A 25941-nucleotide genomic window follows, 5' to 3' on the forward strand; every position below is an offset into this window, starting at 1 on the left:
CTCCAGAACCAAATACTTATAATAGCACCAAGATCTTGGCAATCTACAATGGTTCAGGTTACCACCCTCTGGATGAAAAAGATGTTCCTCTGAAATGGGGAGAATTTTCCTGCAATTCACCCTATAAATACCCATGCAATTTTATATTCTTCAATCACATCTACTCTCAACTCCTCAAGGAAAACAGGCCTAGTCTCTCCTTGTAACTGAAACATTTCATCCCAGGCGACATCCTGTGAATGTCCTCTGCACCTTAGAGTTAATGTACTTCACTCACTACAATATCCAGGAGGGAGATATTTTCCTACATTTACGAGAATTTTGTGTTAGGCTGTTGTACCTTGCTTACCTGACACACTGATGGGCTTGGTGGCAATGCTTTGTGAAGCCATAGCTTGCACTGGTCCTGTTGTCTGATAGCTGGTTTTGGAAGTGCGAGAAATGGCACCAAATTTCGAAACAGTTGGCAGTTCCCCGAACGGGATAATGGGATCTTCCTCCTTGTTTTCAGAGGTTCTCCTCTGAATGTCAAGGTTCATCAGCTGTTCCCGCAGGCCTTTACTGTCAACGTTCTGTTAAAGATATTAATTCATGTATAATTGATTAGAAAGTACCCAACTGCACCAACAAGTCCAATTTTGTGCGAAGCGCGAAATCAAATATCGCTATGATGATTGTATGCTCTAGCATCAATTGTTTGGCGACAATAATGTAAAGTATAAAGTATAATCTTAAAAACCTGGCAAACCATTTGGGTCCTCACTCTGGTTCTCTCTATGCTGCATAGCACAGAGCATGCCATGTTTCACCTTTCTGATGGGTGGGCAAAGGGTGAGGGAAGAGGGAGGAAGGGTGAGTGAAACAACAATTTCAAAGCTCCAGTCAGAGCATTTGATTGACCCTGAGTCTTTTGATTTGGGTATCACTATCCAAAGCTTTCTCAAGTGTTCAAACTGGAACATTGAAACACACGGAATTTTACTAGTCTCCAACTCCCTGGCTCCATCTTGAAGTCTCCATCTCAAAGTCCATTGATAACTTTTTAAAAATTGTCCATGACAACGTTCATGCTTTGATTAAGCCTCTTCCTACCATTTCTCATCTTACACGAGTGGAACATCTTTCCCTCTCTGGTGTTTATTTCACTGTTTACCTCAAACGCTCCTTACACTATGGAGTGTCACACTCTGCACATTCACAGGGTGGAGACTTTTCCCTGGATTATCTACTGGATTTCTTGTGGTTTACCGTATATTACAGTCACTACAACCTAATTCCTTCAGAAGTGGAAGGATCCTAGCTGTCTTAAAAGACAATGTGAATGATGTTAGGTCATTATTCTAATCCTGATAGTTTCTGTCATTACACACACAAGCATGACCCATTTCAAGCCTGTAGTAAATTGTATTCAAGTCATTATTACTTACTTGGAAGGGAAGGGGACATTTTATCTCAGTATATATACTGTCCCAGGTATTCAGGATTGCCAAGATTACACACGTGTTTGTCATGTTTATATACTGTACACACTGTTCTAAGAACAGTACTTTATCTTTTGTCAATAATTCACTATATTAACAAGCACATGAGGAAAACCCAGCAGAATCAACACACACTCGCCTGTCCCAACAACATGCTCCTATCGCTGCCCTTTGCAGTGTCCTTCGGTTTAATGCTTTACAAATATTTACAGCACTGGGAACCGGGCTCTATTGTTAGTCAGCCACTATGTTGCATCTTTTGAATGTGACTGGGATGTCACATTGATGAGATGGACGCCTTTTTTCTTCATGTAGTTGTAAAGGTCCTTCACGATATAACTAGTGCTTCTCCAGTACATGCACTCCACAACGGCAGTGAGCTGCTTCAAATCACAAATCAAAAAGAACACAAAAATCCATTGTCTGTAGCAATGACCAACCAAACCACTTCATTCTTCTGAAATGATTGCAGCTTGACCTTGCTGTCCCTGTCCTGGGAGTGTGTGATGGGACAGTGCAGAGGGATCTTTACTCTGTTTCTAACCCATCTGTCCTTGCCCTGGGAATGTTTGCAAACATAAATTGAGGATTCAGAGATTTAATACCATAAGATTTATAAGAAAAAATAGGCCCCCTGACCCATTGAATCTACTCTATCATTCAATCATGGCTGATTTACACTCAGTGGCCTCTTTATTAACTATACCTTTCTAGTACTGGGTAGAACCCCCTTTTTCCCTCAGAGCAGCCTGAATTCTCTGTGCCATGGATTCACAAGGTGCTAGAAACATTCCTTAGATTTCCTGATCCAGGTTGATATGATAGCATATGGAGGTGCTGCAGATTTGTTGGCTGCACATTCATGCTGTGAATTTTCCATTCTAACACATCCCAATGGCACCCTATTGGATTGAGATTGGGTAACTGTGGAGGCCATTAGAGTACACTGAGCTCGTTATGTTTGTGGAACCAGTTTGAGATGACGTGTACTTTGTGACATGATGCATTGTTCTGCTGGAAGCAGCCTTTAGAAAATGGGTAGCTGTAGCCATAAAGGGATCATATGGTCAGCGACAATACACAGGAAGGCTGTGGCATTTAAATGATACTCATTTGATATTAAGGGGCCTTGTGTGCCAAGGAAAACATTCCCCACACCATTACAGCACCACCACCAGCTGAACTGTTGACAAAAGGGAAAAGGGATCCATGGATTCATGTTGTTTGCACTGAATTCTGATCCTACCATTTGCATGTTGCAGCAGAAATTCAGCTTCAACCAGGCAGTGTTTTTCCAATCTTCAACTGTCCAGCTTTGTTGAGCCTATTTCCAATGAAGCCTCAGATTCCTGTTCTTAGCTGATGGGAGTGGAACCTGGTGTGGTCTTCTACCATTGTAGCATATCCACTTCACGGTTCAAAGTGTAATGTGTTCAGAGATGCTCTTCTGCATACCACTATGGTAACATGTGTTTATTTCAGTTACTGTTACCATCCTATCAGCTTGAACCAGTCCAGCCATTCTCCTCTGACCTCTCTCATTAACAAGCCATTTTTGCTCACTGGATGATTTTTGTTTTTCACACCATTCTTTGTAAACTCTAGAACAGGGTTTCTCGACCGGGGTTCCGCGGAACCCTATGGCTTCGCAAGGTGCTCTGCAAGAGATTGTGATTAAAAAAAATCACAATCACAATATTAAAAACTTTTTTGCTAGTGCTCGCTAGTGACTGAGCATCCTCATTAGCAATCTCTCAGCCCAGTAGGGCAGTGTGCAGTAGGACCATATTTATTTGGTTGAGTCCATTCTCAGTTTTTGACGCGAGATAGGGGAGGACAGTAGTTGATACTGCCCCCCTCACTGGACCCCCTGCAGTTCGCGTACCGTCCCAACCGTTCAACAGACGATGCCATTGCCATCACCCTCCACCTGGCCTTAACTCACCTGGACAAAAAAAAGACACATAAGTTCGAATCCTGTTCATAGACTTCAGTTCAGCATTCAACACAATCATCCCTCAGAAACTGATTGGAAAGCTGAGCCTACTGGGCCTGAACATCTCCCTCTGCAATTGGATCCTAGACTTCCTGACTGGGAGACCTCAGTCAGTACGGATTGGAAGCAGCATCTCCAACACCATCACACTGAGCACAGAGGCCCCCCAGGGTTGTGTGCTCAGTCCACTGTTGTTCACTCAGCTGACCCACGACTGTGCTGCAACACACAGCTCAAAACCACATCAAGTTTGCCGATGACATGACCACGGTGGGTCTCATCAGCAAGAATGATGAGTCAGCATACAGAAAGGAGGTGCAGTGGCTAACGGACTGGTGGAGAGCCAACAACCTGTCTGAATGTAAACAAAACAAAAGAGATGGTTGTTGACTTCAGGACACAGAGCCACCACTCTCTGCTGAACATCGACAACTCTTCCATAGAGATCATTAACAGCACCAAATTTCTTGGTGTTCACCTGGCGGAGAATCTCAGCTGGTCCCTCAACACCAGTTCCATAGCAAAGGAAGCCCAGCAGCGTCTCTACTTTCTGCGAAGGCTGAGAAAAGTCCATCTCCCACCGCACCCCCATCCTCACCACATTCTACAGAGGTTGTATTGAGAGCATCCCGAGCAGCTGCATCACGGCCTGGTTTGGAAATTGCACCATCTCGGATCGCAAGACCCTGCAGCAGATAGTGAGGTCAGCTGAGAAGATCACTGGGGTCTCTCTTCCCACCATTACAGACATTTACACCGCACGCTGCATCCGCAAAGCAAACAGCATTATGAAGGACCCCACGCACCCTTCATATAAACTCTTCTTCCTCCTGCCATCTGGAAAAAGGCACCGAAGCATTCGGGCTCTCACAACCAGACTATGTAACAGTTTCTTCCCCCAAGCCATCAGACTCCTCAATACCCAGAGCCTGGCTTGACACCAACCTACTATACCCTCTACTGTGCCTACTGTCTTATTATTCATTATTTATTGTAGTGCCTGCACTGTTTTGTGCACTTTATGCAGTCCTGGGTAGGTCTGTAGTCTAGTGTAATTTTTGTGTTTTTTCTTACGTAGTTCAGTGTAGTTTTTGTATTGTTTCATGTAGCACCACGGTCCTGGAAAACATTGTCTCATTTTTACTATGTTCTGTACCAGCAGTCATGGTTGAAATGACAATAAAAGTGACTTGACTTGACTTGATAATTTGTAAGCGCTGTATTGCACAGAGGAGAGGACAGTAGGCTGATGAGGAACAGGAAGTGTGTTTTCCAAGCTATGAATGGACTTAAACATTTTTATATTTTATTACCCTTGTGTTTTACAGACATGTCTGACAGTCTAAAGTGGTGATTTTTGAAGAGGAGGATTCTAGGCCAGGCCTACAGACAATACAGGTAAGGTTAATGATGAAGAATAACAACCTTCTGAGTCATTCCATGCACTAGTGCAACAATGGACACAAAAAAGTCTGCCTTTACAATGAAAGCTACTTCTCAATGGGTTTTACATGGACTGGTGATCCAAGTTGTCCTATTCCATTGTGCCTGGTCTGTGGCAAACAACTTACAAACACAGCAATGGCTCCAGCAATATTCATATTTCTTAGGCTTATAGTTTTTAGTAACTTTACTATTCAACATTGTCAATAAATTTTCATGCAGTAAATAGCAATCACTAAAATCAATTTACTGCCTTTATTTAAAATTAAATCTACTGAGCCTATCTTTAGAAAAATTAAATCCCACTTTGGTCTAAACCAGTTATTTAACGGAAATTTATGTTTGCCTTATGAGATTTTAAAATTATGAAATGGAAAGTTAGAGATAAATTCCAAAAAAGGTAAGCTAAGCCTAACTACCTGTTTTTCTCAAAGGTTGGTGAAAAATTCATTCTCTGCACAAAAGAGCACTGACAATTATTTTTGGATTATATCTACAGCTTACTGATCACACTTACATACTGTGAGCTGTAGATTTAATAATTTTTACACAGGGGTTCCCTGAGACCTGAAAATTAATTCAAGGGTTTCTTCAGGGCACAAAACTTGAGAAAGCTTGCTCTAGAGACTGTTGTGCATGAAATTCACAAGAGATCAGTATTTTCTGAGATATTCAGATTACTGCATCTGACACCAACAATGGTCAGTCACTTAGAACACATTTCTTCCCCATGTTTGGTCTGAACAACTGAACCTCTTGACTTATGTCTGCATGCTTTTATGCAGAGTTGCCGCCACAAGATTGGCTGATATTTGCATTAACGAGCAGTTGTACAATGCACGTAATAAAGTGGCCCCGAGTGTATTTCCCGCCTCAAACCCATTCTCCTGCCTTCTCCCTTACTAATTATCTATCAACCACCACTTTAAAGATATCTAATGAGTTGGACTCCACAGCTGCCCGTGACAATAAATTCCACAGAGTCATCACCCTTGGTGAAGAAATTCCTCCTCATCTCTCTTCTAAAGGGATATCCTTTTATTCTGAGGCTGCGCCCTCTGGCCCTAGGACTTTCCTACTATTGAAAACATCCACTGGGCACGTCTACTCAATACAGGCCTCTCAATATCCAGTAGGCTTCAATGAGATGTCCTTTCATTTTTCTAAACTCTAGTGAGTACAGGCCCAGAGACATTGAATACTCTTCATATAGTAACCCTTTCATTCCCAGGCTCAGTCTTATAAACCTCTTCTGGACCTTTTCCCAATGCTAGCTTATCCCTTCTTAAATATCGGGCCCAAAACCTGCTCATAATACTCAAAATATTATCTGACCAATGCCTTGTAAAGCCTTGGCATTACATCCTTGTTCTTCTATTCAGTCCTCTTGAAATGAATGCAAAGATTGCAATTGCTTCCTCACCACTGACTCAATCTACAAGTTGACCTTTAGGGAATTCTGCACGAGGACTCCCAAGACCCTTTGCATCTAATTTCTGAATTTGCTCCCTTTTAGAAAATAGTCTACACCTTTATTACTTCCTTGTAACTGTATTTCGCGTACCACTTTGCCCAATCTCCCGAATGGTCTAAGTCCTTCTGCAGTCTCCCTGCTTCCTCAACACTACCTGCCTTTCAACCTATTTTTGTATCATCTGCAAACTTGGCCACAAAGCCATCAATTTCATCATCCAGATCATAACACATAATGTGAAAAGTAGCAGCCCCAATTCTGACTCCTGTGGAACACTACTAGTCACTGGCAGTCAACTAGAAGAGGTCCCCTTTATTCCCACTCTTTGCCTCCTGCCAGTCATGCTAGTAAAACCTTGGGCTCTTACCTTGTTTAGCAGCCTCATGTGTAGCACCTTGTCAAAGGCCTTCTGAAAGTCCAAACAAACAACATCCACAGACTCTCCTTTGTCTATCCTGTCTGCTATTTCCTCAAGAACATTCTAATAGATTTGTCAAGCAAGATTTCTCCCGAAGGAAAACATGCAGACTTCAGTCTACTTTATCATCTGCCTCCAAGTACCTCGCAACCTCATCCTTAATAATTCTTATTTGGGATGAACGAATTCTGTGTTTTCCACAGAAAGATCAGCAAACGCTAATCAATGCTGCTCTACTTTCATCCTTACTAGTGCTGCCTTCCAATCAACTTTGGCCACCTCCTCTCTCATGCCTCTGTTGTTGCCTTTACTAAACTGCAATACCAATACATCTGATTTTAGTTTCTCTCCAAAAGGATTAGAGGAAAAACTTTCTTCGGCCAGTGGGGGTTACAATCTGGGATGCATTGCCTGAGAAAGTGAAGTCAGGTATTCTCACAACTTTGAAGAACCATCTGGAAGAGCACTCAAATCACCATGGAAAAGGCGGCTACAGCCAAATGCTCATAAATGGAAAGAATAAATTTAGTAACTTGATATTTGGTGGTATGAATCTATGAACTCCTGTTTTGGGAAGTTTTTGATGGGATTGTGTAGAGTTTTTTCCCCGCTTTCCAACCCTTTCTACTCTGTGCTGTTCCTTTCATGAATAGTTTGATGAGACAGTATTGTGGGAGCTTAATTTTGTATCAACTCTGTCGTGTACCAAATATTAATATTCAGCTGTGGTACGTAGCTGCCTTTTTTTTTTAAACACTTTAACTGAGCACAATTTTCAAGAGAGTAACTGTGTTAATAAACCAATCAGTATTATGTGCTGTGGTAATTCAATGAAACTTAAGCAGGAAATGTGATATTTTTCCTTGGCCCCTCTAAGTCTGCACACGCCTCATCAAAATAGTCAACATTTGCTCACCAGCCTGGACCTCAAAAATCAATAGATAGTTCCATCCTATGTAATCTTATTCACAGAAATGCTGGACCCGCTCCCCCACCCACCCCCAGAGATGTACTCCAGGTTGCTCTGCTGCTATTTCAGTCAAATCCTAATTTCAACGGTTTGGCACAGCTCAGTTATTCCATGGCAAAGTTAACTCAGTCAGCATTCCTCTGCACACTTACACTGCTCTTACCGTCATTTCCAGGCTGCTGGAAGTCATCATATCTTTGGGCTGTGCATCTTTGCTGCCAATGTAAGAACTAATTGTGTCACAGGACCAGGGCGAGTACTGAGCAGTGTAGTCATGGTCTTTGTACTTCTTCACTGCTTTTAGGTCCTCATCGGAATACTAGACATGTAAAGATACAACAGTTAGACCACATAGACTCAAAAAACGAAGTTTGAACTTGTCTATGAAAAACAGAGTATAGACTTTACAATTGAAATTACTACAACTACTTAATTGGTGATGAGAGCTTAAAAGTGCTGAATGGAATCAATAATTGGGTTTGGTTACAAAGTGGGAGGACGCCTACTGCAGGTTGAAACCCATGTCTAAAAGCCAATTTTGTGAACATTAAATTCTTTGATTTCAGGAAACATGCTCCTCCTGCGCAGGTTGACTCTGTGGTTAAGAAAATATACGGTGCATTGGTCTTCATCAATCGTGGGATTGAGTTTAGGAGACGAGAGGTAATGTTGCAGCTATATAGGACCCTGGTCACACCCCACTTGGGGTACTGTGCTCAGTTCTGGTCGCCTCACTAGAGGAAGTATGTGGAAACCATAGAAAGGGTGCAGAGGAGATTTACAAGGATGTTGCCTGGATTGGGGAGCATGCCTTATGAGAATAGGTTTCTCTTTGGAGCGACGGAGGATGAGAGGTGACCCGATAGAGGTGTATAAGATGATTTCCTATGAGGAAATTGCCAAGGTTGTTCATTCTTTGCACTTGGGGAAGGCTCTGGGCCCTGATGGATTTTCTGGAGAGTTTTATAAGGCTTTTTCCTCGTTGCTTATACCCCATTTATATTCAGTCCTTTCTGACTCTTTTAAATTAGGAAAGTTGCCACAATCTTTTTATGAAGCCTCTATTTCACTTATTCTTAAAAAGAATAAGGACGCAATCGAATGCTCTTCTTATAGACCTATTTCCTTACTTAATGTTGATACTAAAATTTTATCTAAACTTTTGCCCCATAGGATTGAAAATATTTTGCCACCTATTGTCTCTGATGATACTGGATTTATCAAAAATTGATACCCCCACTTAAATATTCGTTGTTTATTGAATGTCATTCTCCTTCTAAAGAGATTTCAGAATGTGTGATATCCTTAGATACTGAGAAAGCCTTTGATCAGGTTGAATGGAATTATTTATTTAAAACTTCAGAAAAATTTAACTTTGGGCCCAATTTTATTCAATGGATTAAATTACTTTATTTATCTCCCTCCACTCAGGTTCTTACTAACTTTCAGTACTCTAAACCATTTAAACTTTATCGTGGAACTAGACAAGGCTGTTCCTTGAGTCCTTTGCTTTTTGATTTGGTCTTAGAACCTTCAGCTATTGCTTTCCGGGAATCTAATGATATCACTGGTATTTTAAGGAGGGGTATTACCCACAAAGTTTCGCTTTATGCTGATGACTTTTTGCTCTAACATTTCTAATGTGGAGTCTTCTTTACCTTTCCTACTTTCCTGCTTTAGTCAGTTTTCTGGATATAAACTTAACTTTTATAAGAGTGAACTTTTTCCTTTGAATAATTTGGTATTAGTTAATACTAACCTTCCTTTTAAAATTGTAAGAAATGAATTTACTTATTTGGGCATAACAATTACTAGGATTATAAATTTCTTATTAAAGAAAATTTTTTACACTTCTGAATTATGTTAAGCAGGCACTTTCAAATTGGTTGCCCCTCTTTATCGTTGATTGGCTGAATCAATTCCATTAAGATGAATATTTTGCCTAAATTTTTATATTTATTTCAGGCCATACCTGTTTTTATTCCCAAATCCTTTTTTGATTCTTTGGATTCTATTATATCTTCTTATATATGGAAAAATAAAATTTCTCGATTAAGTAAAGTTCATCTTCAAAAAGCTAAAAAGAATGGTTTAGCCTTACCCAATTTTAGTTTTTTATTACTGGGCAGTCACATACGGAATCTTATGTTTTGGTTATATTATATTAGTCGAGAGGACTGTCTGGTCTGGGTTTCTTTAGAAGCTCTGTTAATAAATTTGCTATCATTTCTCTTCTCAGATCCTCAATTCCTTTATCTCTAAGTAATTTAACTGATAATTTTATAGCTAAACACACTTTGAGGATTTGGGTTCAATTTAGAAAATATTTTGGTTTATTGAGTTTTTCACTTTCTAGTCCCACTTTTTCTAACTTTTTTTTAAACCTTCCAAGTCTGATGTAGTTTTTAAAGACTGGAATAGATTGGGTATTAAATGTTTTCATAATTTGTTTGTTGGAGATAGATACTCGCTCTTCATTTGAACAACTGACAGTTAAGTATAGCCTACCGAGAACTCACTTTTTTCGATATTTACAAATTAGAGACTTTTTGTGTTCTCAAGTACATACATTTCCAAAAGGTACAGATAAAAATTTACTTAATATAATTTTTAATTTTAAATCCTTCCATAATGCACCTATATCTAATATTTATGGTATGTTGTTGGGAATGAGAAATATTCCTTTAGATAAAATTAAAAATCTTTGGGAACAAGATTTATAGTTTTCGATTTCTGAGGACACTTGGAATGAAATTTTTAAATTGGTTAATACCTCGTATTTATGTGCTCATCATTCCCTTTTACAATTTATACGGGTTCATAGAGCCCGTATGTCTAAAGATAGGCTGTCTTGTTTTTATTCAGATATATCTCCCTTTTGTGATAGATGTAAATAATGGAGAAGCTTCTCTAATCCACGTGTTTTGGACTTGTCCGCGAGTCTTGAAAAATATTGGAAGGAAGTATTTCAAACTTTTTTTGGTGCTTTTCAAAGTAAATTTTAAACCTAATCCTTTGACTGCCTTATTGTTGGAGGAAATGATTATATTTTGGAGACACATGATCTGCATATTTTGGCCTTTATTTCTCTCATAGCCAGGGGGGCATTGTTGCTTAAGTGGAAGGATGCCACCCCGCCTGCTCATACTCATTGGTTACATGATGTTATGTCTTGCTTAAATTTAGAGAAGATTCGCTGTTCAATTTCTGAACCTAGACAAGGTTTTTTAACATTGTGGGGACCTTTTCTGAATTATTTTCAAAATCTTTGATTTGCTATTAAGAACAGATGTTGGAAAATAATATATTTTATCATATGTTAAGGATTTCTTCCTTCTCTTTTTTTTTAACCTAACAGCTGTTTTTTTTTCTGGTAGTGGGTTTAGATTTTTTGTGTAATAAAATTATCTCTTTTCAATATTATGTTTAAATTTAATTTTATATGGATATTGGATAATTACACTCTATCTGTGATTTCAATATATTGTAATCTATATACATTATATATCCTACTGTACTCTGTATTCTTTTACATAAGTACCGAATGAAAATATTGAAAAAAAGGAAAGATGATGAGAGGCATTGATCGTGTGGATGGTCAGCGTCTTTTCCCCAGGGCTGAAATAGCCAGCACGTGAGGGCACAGTTTTAAGGTGCTTGGAAGCAGGTACAGAGGAGATGTCAGGGGTAAGTTTTTTTTTTTACGCAGAGATTGTTGAGTGTGTGGAATGGGCTGCCAGCAATGGTGGTGAAGGTGGATACGATAGGGTCTTTTTAAGAGACTCCTGGATAGCACATGGAGCTTAAAAAATAGAGGGTTATGGGTAACCCTAGGTAATTTCTAATGTAAGGCCATGTTCGGCCCAGCTTTGTAGGCCGAAGGGCCTATATTGTGCTGCAGGTTTTCAATGTTTCTATTTGTCCCTTCCCTCTCTTCTGGTCTTCTCAGTTCTCCCTACATCCATCCAAATCATCCCCTTATCACAGTTTTCTTTTCCACCACACTTCCCTTACTTGACTCCATGCTCTATCTTCCTCTCCTTTCAGATTCCACCAACTGCAGCCCTTTGTCACCACCATCTCTCACCTCCCAGCCTGGCACAGTGTCAACCGTTCACCCCCAGCCTGGCCCAGAGTCAACTGCTCACCCCCCAGCCTGGCCCAGAGGGCACTGTTCATCCCCAACCTGGCCCAGAGGGCATTATTCAATCCCAGCCTGGTCCAGAGTCAACCATTCATCCCCAACCTTGCCCAGAGTCAACCATTCATCCCCAACCTGGCCCAGAGTCAACTATTCATCCCCAACCTGGCCCAGAGTCAACCATTCATCCCCAACCTGGCCCAGAGTCAACTATTCATCCCCAACCTGGCCCAGAGTCAACTATTCATCCCCAATCTGGCCCAGAGTCAACCATTCATCCCCAAACCTGGCCCAGAGTCAACTATTCATCCCCAACCTGGCCCAGAGTCAACTATTCATCCCCAACCTGGCCCAGAGTCAACTATTCATCTCCAACCTAGCCTAGAGGGTAGTGTTCATCCCCAACCTGGCCCAGAGGACATTGTTGAACCCCAGTCTGGCCCCGAGCCAACCATTCATCCCCAACCTGGCCCAGAGTCAACCATTCATCCCCAACCTGGCCCAGAGGACATTGTTGAACCCCAGTCTGGCCCAGAGTCAACCATTCATCCCCAGCCTGGTCCAGAGTCAACCATTCATCCCCAACCTGGCCCAGAGTCAACCATTCATCCCCAACCTGGCCCAGAGTCAACTATTCATCCCCAACCTGGCCCAGAGTCAACTATTCATCCCCAACCTGGCCCAGAGTCAATCATTCATCCCCAACCTGGCCCAGAGTCAACTATTCATCCCCAAACCTGGCCCAGAGTCAACCATTCATCCCCAACCTAGCCCAGAGGGTAGTGTTCATCCCCAACCTGGCCCAGAGGACATTGTTGAACCCCAGTCTGGCCCAGAGTCAACCATTCATCCCCAGTCTGGCCCAGAGTCAACCATTCATCCCCAACCTGGCCCAGAGTCAACCATTCATCCCCAACCTGGCCCAGAGCCAACCATTCATCCCCAACCTAGCCCAGAGGGTAGTGTTCATCCCCAACCTGGCCCAGAGGACATTGTTGAACCCCAGTCTGGCCCAGAGTCAACCATTCATCCCCAGCCTGGTCCAGAGTCAACCATTCATCCCCAACCTGGCCCAGAGTCAACCATTCATCCCCAACCTGGCCCAGAGTCAACTATTCATCCCCAACCTGGCCCAGAGTCAACTATTCATCCCCAACCTGGCCCAGAGTCAACCATTCATCCCCAACCTGGCCCAGAGTCAACTATTCATCCCCAAACCTGGCCCAGAGTCAACCATTCATCCCCAACCTAGCCCAGAGGGTAGTGTTCATCCCCAACCTGGCCCAGAGGACATTGTTGAACCCCAGTCTGGCCCAGAGTCAACCATTCATCCCCAGTCTGGCCCAGAGTCAACCATTCATCCCCAACCTGGCCCAGAGTCAACCATTCATCCCCAACCTGGCCCAGAGTCAACCATTCATCCCCAACCTAGCCCAGAGGGTAGTGTTCATCCCCAACCTGGCCCAGAGGACATTGTCGAACCCCAGTCTGGCCCAGAGTCAACCATTCATCCCCAGCCTGGTCCAGAGTCAACCATTCATCCCCAACCTGGCCCAGAGTCAGCCATTCATCCCCAACCTGGCCCCGAGTCAACCATTCATCCCCAACCTGGCCCAGTGTCAACCATTCATCCCCAACCTAGCCCAGAGGGTAGTGTTCATCCCCCAACCTGGCCCAGAGGACATTGTTGAGCCCCAGTCCGGCCCAGAGTCAACCATTCATCCCCAACCTGGCCCAGAGTCAACTGTTCATCCCCGGCCTGGCCCTGAGTCAACCATTCACTCTCAGCCTGGCCCAGAGTCAACCATTCATCTGGGCCAAACTGGCCCAGAGGACACTGTTCAACCCCAGCTTGGTACAGAGTCAACCATTCATCCCCGGCCTGGCCCTAAGACAACCGTTTGTCCCCGGCCTGGCCCTGAGTCAAACGTTCGTCCCCAGCCTGGCCCTGAGTCAACCGTTCACTCTCAGCCTGTCCAGAGACCACTGTTCACTTCCAGACTCTGTGGTAGATCGTATTTCCTTGGCAACAGAAAACTAAGAATTCCAAGTACCTCCGAGGAAACATCTACAAAGGAAGATGGTATCACTGCTGTTGGAGGGAAGGGAGGTGGAGAGATGGTTTTCCGCTCCTCGAGCTGAGCCATAAGCTCTTTCCTCCGCCGGTGTAGGTAATCCAGGCTTGGTGGGGGCTGAGGCTGGTGCTGGGGCACCCTGCTGTGAGGATCCTGTAACAAAAGAGGACAATCAGCAATACTTGCATGCTTTTCCCCGTGGGCATTTAGAATGTGATCTTATCGGCAGATGAACCCCAAGCACATCAGCCATTTCATGTACAAGCAGAATGACACAAGGTGGAAAGAAACAGAGGACGTGCAGGTAGGTTTACATGAATTAGGCAAGGAAGCTTATGCACATAAACATAGACAGAGCTTAGATGGGCTGAAAAGCCAGATTCTGCAGTGTAAATTCCACTGTCAGGAACAACAGTCAATCACTGTCAGGCAAAGGCACTGTTTTCTCCTGTGTTAGTATAGGTCTCTAAAATGAAGATGGGTTCACACAGCACAGGAGTTCTGTGCTGTGTTAGCCAACTTTAGTTTGGCTTACAGTAGCACTTAGCACCCCACAGCTGCAGTCCCACACTACCCATAGAATAATGCCAGAAAGTACACGCACAGACAGGACAAGGCTCCAGTTCCACAGTTGCCTGTCTGACACAGGAGACTGATGGCTTGGCTGAGATTTTGAAGACGTTAGACAGCTTGTATGACATGGGAGAAAGTGCAAGAAAATTGCAAAATCCAAATGGTGAATAATACCCAGGGACTGCACATACTCATTCAGCACTTAGCTCATTGTACCCTGCTGCCTCTTGGTCCATCTATTTCCTTTAGCTATTAGAGCTAAACTCTTCCTCAACCTGCTCCATTTTTCCTTTTTCAAATATTTATCCATCTTCTCGCACCAAGACTACGAGGCATTTTGGTCTCCTGATTAGGCATTCCACATCCTCCAATCAATCACTGAGACAGAAACCAAAATTCAACATTGACCTCCAGAGACATCGCTCCAGTCCAGAAGTTGTCTGATCACCTAGCCATGCTCATCATGCGCCTCATCATATCTACAATGCGGCACCTTATCAAATCAAAAGCTTTTACATTTCCAAATTCCTAAAATCCACTGCACTCAAGATGTTTTTGATTATTGGCTGGAAGGATTCCATTAGGTTCCGTCAGACATGATGCTGCTGCCTTTCTGGGTGATTTAGTCCTGTGCATTTACAGAGTACTGCTACAGGGCTGTTTCCTTGTATCTCCCTCATGAACAGTAGTGGGCGAGTTTCCACTGAGGGATGCCTGAAAAACTGCCTTCACTCTTGCTATTCCAGATGGCTGCCACCAAGAGGCTTTTTAAGAGGCTCCTGTATACATACATGGAGCTTAGAAAAATAAGAGGGCTATGGGTAACCCTAGGTAATTTCTAAAGTAAGTACATGCTAGACACAGCATTGTGGGCCAAAGGACCTGTATTGTGCTGTAGGTTTTCTATGTTTCTAAGATTAATGATTGCCGAAGGAGCAGCACACTATGTCCTCATAGTTCATCTTCATCAGTGACAAATCAATGTATCTGGTTCAGGTCTTCCTTTTGTATCTCTTCACTTCAGGTCAGGACTTCCCTTTTTTTTAATCTCTTCACCTCAGGTCAGGACAACAAAGTTTTTATTTTTCACCCCTCCACAGCATCACAGGATCCCCTTCAGTTATAATTAATCTGAGTGTTTACCATTTTAGTGTGTGTCCTGGCATATTCCATGATGAGGTCAGCAAAGCTCACAATGTAGAAAATTCCTGGGCTGGGCTTGAATAGCAGAATGGGATACCCGACCGGAAAGTGTTTACTGAACCGGTGCATAATTGGAGGGGTATACCTGGATAAGGAACCGCAAAATACTTTGACAGAAGGTGATTTGGGTTGGTCTGGAACAGAAGGATACCTTGTCAGAGATGATTATTGGTCTCGTCTTGTATTCGAGGACACATAGACCTGTATCTGTTCCAATTTATTCCAAAGAGCAAGCTGTAAATGCCTCAGCAGGGCTTACTATCACACAGGATAATCCAGTGCTAATACATCCTTTTCTGTGACACCTGTATGAAATAATTAGTGCCTCCTTGTGTCTGGGTGGAATTCAGAAGAAAGAAACTGGGGTTATTTCGTCAGTGTGTATGTCAACTCTAGAATGAGCCTGTGAGTGTGCACAGGGCATTTATTGACTTCAGAGAGAATTCTGACAAGGAACAAAATGCACAAGGTTCACCAATGATTTCTGATAACACAGAATGGACTGATACCAGCAGAAATTCCAAGTTTGCACAGAACACAAGGTGGTAGCAGTCTAAGTGATACCAGTGGGACCTACCCTGTATGCAGGCCTGATCTGGGTGGGGTGAGAGCTCATGGTATAATAGCTTTCAGGAGCATAGCATTCCCTTGGCTCTGCAATGCAGTTAGTCACTGCAGATGGTACATCGACTGGTATTGGGCTGTTTCGAATGTCCTCCCTTGGGTAAGATTGTAGAGGGTGGTAGATCCGCCGCCCATCATAATGGGGAGGGTACATTCCTGAAACTGGTTGTGCCAGTGGGTACTGCTGAGGGCTGGAGTACTGAGAGCTTCCCATCCTCTCCTGAATGTAGGATGGGTAATGGTCCTGGTACTGAACACTGGAAGGAGGCAGAGGGGGTTCTGGTACATTGCCAGCCCGTCTATAATGCGGTAGGTAGGGTGCCACAGATCCAGAGGAGTGATGAGAGTAGTAGAGGTCTGGGGAAACAAGAACAAAATATCACATTTAGAAACAGTTGCATCACACAAGGGTACTGCCAAAAACAATCAAGATACAAACATGTGAGTTAGAAGGATTTAGACTCTTGAACTGGTTCTGTTACTCATTACTGTGGTTATTCTGGATGTGGCATCAACTTCACATTCTTGACTACCCACCATAGCCTTTCAGACTCTTGCTTATCAAGAATCTATCCACCTCTCCCTTAAAAAAAAATTCAAAAGACATCTTTGCCTCAATCACACCGACAATTCCCCTTAAGGTCTTGTATGTTTCAATAGCCTCCAATTTGGCTGTACTCTAATAGAAAGGTGCAGGTGGTTTAACTGTAGGGTAACACCCATAATCCAGTATCCAACCATTTGGAAATCTCAATGGTTTGGCATCTGACTCACTGGATAATGTTTGTTGACTCTCTGGACCCAATTTCACACTCCCTCCCTCCCACTCACTAGGATCCAGTTCCTAAACTGCCTACTAATAACCTGGGCCTTTGCTTTCATGTTTCCTTCTGCATTTTAGTTCTCACTTATCTTTCAACTTACCAGGGTCCTGTGCTCCCTTTAAACTTACCAATTCACTAAGGTACTCTAATAGATTAATAGACTAGGTGAGAATAAGAGTTCGGCACGGACTAGAAGGGCCGAGGTGGCCTGTTTCCGTGCTGTAATTGGTATATGGTTATATGTTAACATCTAACGTGAACAACATCCAAATATCGAGAAGATTTGCTAATCCCACTCCAGAGATCTGAGCATGTGGATTACTAGAGTTTTACTGTAAGTGGATATGTGTTATAAGCTGGAAGCGTATCGTGGGCTGTGGATAGTTTACTTACAGAACAATACGTACTGAGGAAAAACCTACATCTACCCCAAAAGACTCAAGGACTTGTTTTCATCTCCAAGGACAGTATTTCTAAATGTCCACTTTTCTACACTGGCGTGCAATAGTGCTAGAGAATTATAACCCAGACCCACTGACTGAGAGGCGAGCCTTGAGTCATGTGAGGAGGATGTTAACATGCAGGTGGAGCAAATAATAGTAAGGCAATGGATGGCCTTTATAGCAAGATGCCTCAAGTACACAATTCTCTGGTGGGACTACACTTGAAATACTGTGCACAACTGATCTCTCTACTTAAGTGGTATATACTTGTGATGGAGGGAGTGCAGAAGGGGTGGGGAATTGTTGTCTGGAAAGAGATTAAACAGACAGAGACTAGTTAGAAGACTAAGTGGCGATTTTGCTGTACAAAATACTTACTGGGTTTGACAGGATAAATGTAGGGATGATATACTCCCTGACTGGAATGTCCAGAAGAAGGGTTGTTCTAAAATAAGAGGTCAACCATTCAAAGCAGTGGTGACAAGAAATTACTTTATCCTGTGGGTAGCAAATCACCATCTCAGGGAGTGGTGGTCTGTCACTACAGATATGCGTCGCTTAACATCCACGATACATTCTGTGAAATCGGACGTTATGTGATTTGGACGTTGTGTGAACACCATATTATATAGTTAGCAAACCTATAAGGAGTACTGTAGTGTACCTGTATTGACTAAATAGCCAAGAACTTACACTAAAACTGTATACTGTACACTATAATTTATTTCATTTTAAACTTTTAAATTTTTTTCACTTCTTAAACTTTTATGCAAACACTTACTTAGCCTATATCACACACAATTTATCAAAGAGGATCAGGATCATCCACGTCACTGTCGAAGAGTTGCAGGTCGAGTACCCTGCATTGATGAACTATCACCAACAATGATAATATCATCTCCTGTAATGCCTGAAGGACCTGGCTAAGGCTCTTCTTCAGGAGGTGTTGGCTTCTTCAGGAATATGTCCAGTGTTGTTTGCCTAGTCTGCCTTTTCCTTTCTTCATAAATTTCTCTATATGCGGCAAACACTGCATGAGCATTCCTCTCTATCAGTGAAAAGCGTTCAGTATTTGGGTCCATCTCTTCAGCAAGCTGTTAAGGCCTGCAAAGAATCTGGCTAACCCCTAACAGTTAACCTCTTCTGCACCTGTTCTTCTTCAGCTATTTGCTCTTGCTCTAGCTCCAGCAATTCTTCATTTGTTAGTTCCTCAGGAACCACCTCTAGGAGTTCTTCAATGTCCTCATCATCTATGTCCAAGTCCAGGTTGTTGTTTGCCATGTCGACAACAGCGTTATTAATCTTTGCAATCTCATCCTTTTCAAATCCCTTCAAGTCATGCACATACTGCTTCAATATTTTCTTCCATATGCCTTTCATGCATTCTTTGGTTACATCATCCCAGGCCCAAGCAAGGCCCTTTATGCAGTGGTACATGTTGTATTCTTTCTAAAACTGCTTCAGTGTCATCTGCTGCAGCAATAGCCGGAGCAAAAGTCCTCCTCAGGTAGTAGGCCTTAAATGCAGAAATAACCCCTTGCTCCATTGACTGTATTAAAGAGGTATTTGGTGGGAGGAACACCACTTTGATGTTGGGGTGGAGTTCACCAATGAAAGGGAGGGGGGGTGTCCTGGAGCATTATCGACAATTAGCAAAATCTTGAAAGGTATGCCTTCTTCTAAGCAGTTTTTCTCTATTTCACTGCCGTAGCAGTTTAGAAGGAGATCCTGAAACAGCATTTCTGTCATCCAGGACTTTTTATTGCTCCTATAATACACAGGTAGTGTATATTTATTGATGTTCTTGAAAGCCCTGGGATTTTCACAATGCCAAATAACAAATGGCTTTAACTTGTAGCCAGCAACATTGCCTCCTAACAACACTGTCACTCTGTCCTTAAAGCCTGGAATTGACTTGGCCTCCTTACGGATGAAGGTCCTTTCAGGCATTCGCTTCCAGAATAAGGAGGTTTCGTCCACACTAAAAATTTGCCGGGGCAAATAACCTCCCTCTACAATTAGCTTATCTAGGGTTTCAACAAATTCTTCTGCTGCCTTCGCATCAGCACTCGCAGACTCACCACTAACTTTCACATTATGCAGTGAAGAACATTGCTTGAAGCGCTTGAATCACCCAGAGCTAGCACTAAACTCAATACCGTAGTCTGGGCCTGCTTTTTCTTTAAGCATTTCGAACAAGCTCCGTGCCTTAGCAGTGATGGTCAACATGCTGAGAGGGATTCTCTTTTGTGTTTGGTCCTCAATCCATGTCATTAGCAATTTCTCCATATCCGATATAGGTCCCCCTTGCATTTTCGTGAGCCTTGTAGTTTTCAGTGAAGCCGATCCTTTAACAGCTTCGAGAATTTTTTCTTTGTTTTTCAGGATTGTTGTGATTGTTGAGTGTGACATGCCTAAATCCCGAGCACTAGCATTCAATAGTTTTCCACCTTCATATTGTTTAATAACCTTTTGTTTCACTTCCAAATCAATACTCTTCCTTTGCTTCTTGCTGCTGCTATCACTAGGAGTGGTTTTGCAGCATTTGGAAGCCATGATGCACCTCACGGTAAAATTTTCGAAAGAAAATTAAACAGCGAGATAACTCAAGAGATGCGCAATACACGAGATTGGTTACGTCCGCTACGTCATGTTCTCCAACGGGACTGCGGACGTATATGCGATCGGATGTTGTCCGAATAGACGTTAAGCAGCACACACTTGTATATTCAAAGGATCAATGGATTTAGAGACACAGTGTGCTGGGGATATGGTATTAGTGCGGAAAAGTGTGTAGAGGTTGAGGATCAGTCTGATCTTACTGAATGGCAGAACAGGTATGAGGGGCTAATTGGCCTAGCCATGATCGGAAACAACTTAGTCAGAATAAACTAGCTATTCAAGGGGAGGGCCTCCCTCTTCCTCTGTGCATCCCTGACTACTTCCTTTCTTGATTCTGCTCAGAATGATAAATTGATGCCCCACCTGGTGGCTACACACTATAAAAGCAGAAAGTAAGAAGGGGTCAAGAAAGTAACAGGGCAAACAAGGTCTTCCACTAATACCCCTCCACTGTCAGTTCCCACAACATCAATCCAGTCACCTGTCACTGCCAGATTGACAGAAATGCAAGAAGCTGCAAAGAGAGGTAGACTTAGGCCAATATATCACCGATGCTGATTCTAGAAAGCAACCTCTATCATCAAAGATCCCCACCATCCAGGTAAAGCAATCTTCTCATAGCTATCATCAGGAAGGAGGTACAGAAGCTTTAAGTCCCACACCACCAGATTCAAGAACAGGTACTTCCCTTCAGTCAGCTGGTTCTTGAACCAACATGTATTACCTTAATCTCTAGCTCAGTATAGAAACACTATGATCACTTTACCCTACAATGGACTTTTTAATGTTCTAATTGTGTTCTTTTTTTTGGATAATTTATGTTTAATTTATTCCCTTCTTGTGAATGCTGTGGTTCAAATGCTCTGTGCCTATAATGTTACTTCAAGTTTTCCACTGCACCCGTGCATTCATGTACTTGTGACAATACACTCCACTTTGATTTCTTACTTTTACTTTGAGGTTGACCATGTCCCCTGAATCCACTGATTTTGGTGGCAGCACCTTTGATCATTTTTAATCACTCTGCCTCCCCTTCCCTACATAAACTCTGGTTCAGTAGTTCATCAATACATTAGGATGGTTGAAGTAGTTTGACTAGAGGTATAGCAGTAATTTAGAGAGTTGTGTTTCTGAGGGATTTGCAGCAGGCAAATCCCATAGCAATGAGGCACTCTAAATTGTTGCTATGCCTGCAGTCAACTGGAGGCATAGCAGTACTCCATTTGCTTGCTGCACTCTCCTAACAAATAGTCATCTTGCTTTCTCCTGCTGCCCTCTAATGGTTGTTCTCAGCTCTACCTGCTACCATTTCTGTGCCCTGTGGTATGACGCAGCCCAACTGTTCACAAATAGATGGCTTACTTGGCGGATACTGCGGTGGCTCATAGGAAGCAGCTGAGCTCCTTGGGTCCTGGTAGTACATGTCGGGCTGCTGGCTCGGGGTGTACATTTGTGATCCCCGTGGTACCATCTGGATCTGCTTGGAGACTGGCATGGGTGGCATCTCGGCACTTATTCGCGGTGGCACGGAGAGGGCACTGATTGGCACCGCACCAAGGGAGCTCTTCTGTGGCAATTCAATCCTGCTGAGATACAGGGAAGGAAAGGATTAGCTTGAAGCAATGCGGGGAGCTTCACATACCCAGAGAAGAGGAAGGACAAGAACAGGAGTAGCCCATTCAGTTCCTTAAGCAAAGCAGCTGAAGCCAAATACACGCATGACTGTATCCTGTTTGAATCCTGTTTCCACATGCAACTTTAGCATCAGGATCTGGCAGATGGGGAACGTTGACATCCAGCATATCTTGTGGGGAGCAACAATCCGCAGGAAGAACTCAGCAGCTCAAGCAGCATCTGAGAGCAGAGGTTGTTGATGCTTCTGATGTAGGGTTGTTGTAATGTAGGAAACACAGCCCACAGCAAGGAGAAAACCACCAGATACTGCTGGTTGATAAATAAATATTGATCAGGACACCCACACTCTTCTAATTAATACTTAGGGACCCAATGGCGTGAAAAGCTGTGGTGAAAGCTTTCCCTGTGCATTGACTTTTATACATAGCAGCACTACTCTCAGAAATAATACTCGCTGATCAATGACATTTACCCAATAATTTACTATGGTGGGATTTCGCCTTTGGTCACCACCAACCCAGAATCTTAAAACTGCACATCACTAGAACAGGCCTTTCAGCCCACCTCATCAATACTAACCAATTTCATTTGCCATTTTTAGAACTGTCTCCTTAGGCTAACAGGGTGGATAAAGAGGGAAACTACTTCCTCTGGTTGCATATCAAGAGCTATCATGTTTTAATATTCCAACAAAGGCAGCACCTTCACTGACACATGGTGCCTGGAAGTATTTCCTTTTTTTTGGCAGAAGGTGCACTGATAACCTGGAACCCTATTTCTGCAAAGAGCTGCAGAAGCTGAGTTACTTAAAAATGACAGTGGATTTTTGTTAGGCACATGAAGTGGAAGCAAGGCAGGTGTTTGGATAGAGAATAGCGCAGCAAAGATCTAACGGAACGGGGAAGTAGGGTGGAGGGGGAGGCTGCTTTATTTTTCATTGTTTGGAATGTGGGCACTTCTGACAAGGCCAGCACTTACTGCCAATAGGGGCGTGGTTGTGAACCAGCTTCTAAAAATCATGCCCATCCCCACACACATGCTGCTCATGTTCTGCTTGGCGGCAGAGAAAGGTGTTGTTGAAGTGGTCTGCAACTACAGTGCACTTTGTAGATGGTCCACAGTCTAGCCACTGGAGGCGGGAAGGAATGGTTCAGGTGGTTTTCCTCACTTAGATACTGTTTATGTTTGTCTCAGTCATCAGGCTGATGAACCCAACAGACTTTTCCCTGGTTTGTTTCTTTAGTTAAAGGATTCAGGTTCTGAAGAAATGGTATAGAACTGAAAAAGTTAGTTCTCATTTATTTCTCTAGATACATATGCTGTTGGACCTGCTGAATACTTCTATATTCTATTTGTTTTATATATCCATCCTTTGTTTTTGAATTAAGTGTGCAGGATTCATCCATGTTCATTATTCACGTGATTCAGATGGGTTATCTGAGAGTATTCTTGTCACAGCATTGGGATATGCTAGGCAGATAGGATTCAAGCATTTAAATGGAGGTTGAACACAAACAGGGCCATGAGAGTGGTTGGGAGCAGGTAAGTAGAACGTGGTGAGACAGATGGAAAGTTCAGCACAGACCAGTTGCATGGGATACGTCTCTGCTTGTCATAGATTCTAGGTAATACCATAACCATCACAAAACACAAGATGAGCTTGCAACATTGAGTACTTAAACCTCAAACAACACTGAAAACATTTGGTATGTTTGCAGAACACAAATTGGCTTGTTGGGATTTCCCACATTGCCATTGTAGGAATGGCAATACTTCATCTGCACTCTGAAGGCTGTTTACACCTGGACTGGTGGAAGACAAGAAACAGATCATAAAAATACAAGCTTCTCCATGCTCAATGCTTCAAACACCCCAGCACTGCGAATGAATGCCCCAGTAAGCTGCTGAAAGCTGAGGGAACTCCTGCAGAGAGAGCAGGCAATGGGTGAATGGGTGATCCAATGGGGAAAGGGGCCTCCAGACGAAGTGGTCTTGTGCAGCAGGCTATTGGTGAATTGACTCTCAGAACAGTCGAGGAGATTCCCACCCATCAGGTGACTAGGGAAGCTGACAGCTCTTGGGCTTTTATTGGGCTGATGTTAAATGCACCTTACTGTGAGGATAAAGAGTTTTCTTACGAGTCTGGTGGAGATCCTGACACCGATCCCGGCGCACTCATACTCAAGTCGCCCATCTTGCCCGGCTTCACTGCAATGTCATAGGTGCAGTCCGTCCCACGGGATATCAGCTGTGCAATGCTGTTGCTCGTGACTACCATGCCGTTTTGAATGGACACGGGCTTCGTGCCGGCTTCCAAGGAGCCCTCGTCAGACAAGCTGTTGGACGTGACTGACATCACCCCTCCCACCTTGCTGAGTTGGGTGAGGGATTGGCTGAGAGGCCGCCCGGCTGCTAACCGCTTGTTCCTCATGCGAAATCTGGAAGGGAGAGACATCATCAAGAGATCAAACAGGTCAGCCAGAGTCACAGCTGGTCTGAGGAGTGCTGATGGTTCTCATTACCTGGTTCTTACTGCTGGGGACTGGAAATGTAGTGCCCCTGAAAACTTCACATTACACCTGAAATAATCTTGGCTGTGCAATATGAGGAGATGATTGTTACTCTAGTGTTAAGCCACATCTTTTGCTTTGCTACATTTTAGATTTTTTACAACGTAAACAGTTGATTCACTTGAAGTTAAGAGCCATCTAGCCAGACAAGGGACAGTCTGAAGTTGCTGACTACACTGACAAGGCTTTATGTTGAAAAGCTCATTGTGTGCGGTGGACAAAGACAGGAGTGCAGAGGCAGGGTATTCAGTCCCAAGAAGGGGTGTGATGAAAGTGGCAGGAATACGGCCAACTCAAATTGCCAAATTTTCTTTGTGTTGGAATCAGTCACCAAGGAGTGTGGTCCATAGGTGATGTGGCAACAGGCTGCAGCAATTAGATTGCTCTTCAGTGAAATGATAGCATGTTCCTGTTGGAAACTACGAGCAGTGACTTCATTAGGAGCACTCTGAGAACTGTCAGCACTAAGGTAGTAGTCTGAAATTCCACTGAACTGGCAAGCTGTCCAAGCTCATCACCGAGCAAAGCCCACCCCACCACTGAGCACATTTATTTGGAACCCTGTCAGAAGAAAGCAGCATCCATCATCAAGGATTCCCACCATCCAGGCCATGCTCTCCTCTTCTCCTACACTCGGGCAAGAGGTACAGAAGCCTTAGGGTCCACACCACCAGGTTCAGCAAAAGTGACTACCCAACAATCATCAGGCTCCTGAACTAGTGTGGATAACTTCACTCACGACAACTCAACAAAACACAACCTTCAGACTCACTCTCAAGCATTTTTTTACAACTCATGTTCTGAGTATGCTCTATGTGCACAATTTGTCTTCTTTTGCACATTGGTTGTTTGTCAATCTTTGCTTATACAGAATTTTTCATAAATTCTACTATATTCCTTTATTTCCTGTGAATGCCTGCAAGAAAATGAATCTCAAGGGAGTATATGGTAACATATATGTACTTCAATAATAAATTTTACTTTGATTTCAAGTTCATAGGCCCAGCCCTGTGCCCCTTCCTGGCACCTGCCCTGACCTGCGCCCTCCCCGAGTACAGGCACCTGCTCTGACCTGCGTCCCTCCCCGAGAACAGGCACCTGCCCTGACCTGCGCCCTCCCCGAGTACAGGCACCTGCCCTGACCTGCGCCCTCCCCGAGTACAGGCACTTGCCCTGACCTGCGCCCCTCCCCGAGTACAGGCTCTTGCCCTGACCTGCGCCCTCCCCGAGTACAGGCACTTGCCCTGACCTGCGCCCCTCCCTGAGTACAGGCTCCCGCTCTGACCTGCGCCCCTTCCCTGAGTACAGGCTCCTGGCTCTGACCTGTACCCTTCCTCGACTACAGGCTCCTGCCCTGACCTGTACTGTTCCGAGTACAGGCACCTGCCCTGACCCGCGCCCCTCCCCGAGTACAGGCCGCTGCCCTGACCAGTGCCCTTCCCCGAGTAC

General features: G+C 43.5%; 1 protein-coding gene across 5 annotated transcripts in view; it reads right to left on the reverse strand.

The window, feature by feature from the left end:
• LOC140206149 (roquin-1-like) overlaps nucleotides 1-25941 on the reverse strand; it is a 137193-nt gene that overhangs the window by 12933 nt on the left and 98319 nt on the right. For 4 of the 5 annotated variants that reach the window (XR_011888072.1, XM_072274385.1, XM_072274386.1 and 1 more), the window contains 6 exons: nucleotides 24061-24360; nucleotides 21650-21873; nucleotides 16352-16755; nucleotides 13978-14151; nucleotides 7946-8101; nucleotides 350-572 (listed from right to left, as the gene is read on the reverse strand). Coding sequence is in view for 4 of the 5 variants with exons in the window: in XM_072274385.1 (XP_072130486.1) it covers nucleotides 350-572; nucleotides 7946-8101; nucleotides 13978-14151; nucleotides 16352-16755; nucleotides 21650-21873; nucleotides 24061-24360 (1481 nt within the window). In the remaining variant the exon portion in view is untranslated. The remainder of the gene's footprint in view (nucleotides 1-349; nucleotides 573-7945; nucleotides 8102-13977; nucleotides 14152-16351; nucleotides 16756-21649; nucleotides 21874-24060; nucleotides 24361-25941) is intronic. The other variant, XM_072274388.1, reaches the window with a different exon arrangement.

Source organism: Mobula birostris, chromosome 12 (genome assembly GCF_030028105.1).
Source record: "Mobula birostris isolate sMobBir1 chromosome 12, sMobBir1.hap1, whole genome shotgun sequence".
Classification (NCBI taxonomy): domain Eukaryota; kingdom Metazoa; phylum Chordata; class Chondrichthyes; order Myliobatiformes; family Myliobatidae; genus Mobula; species Mobula birostris.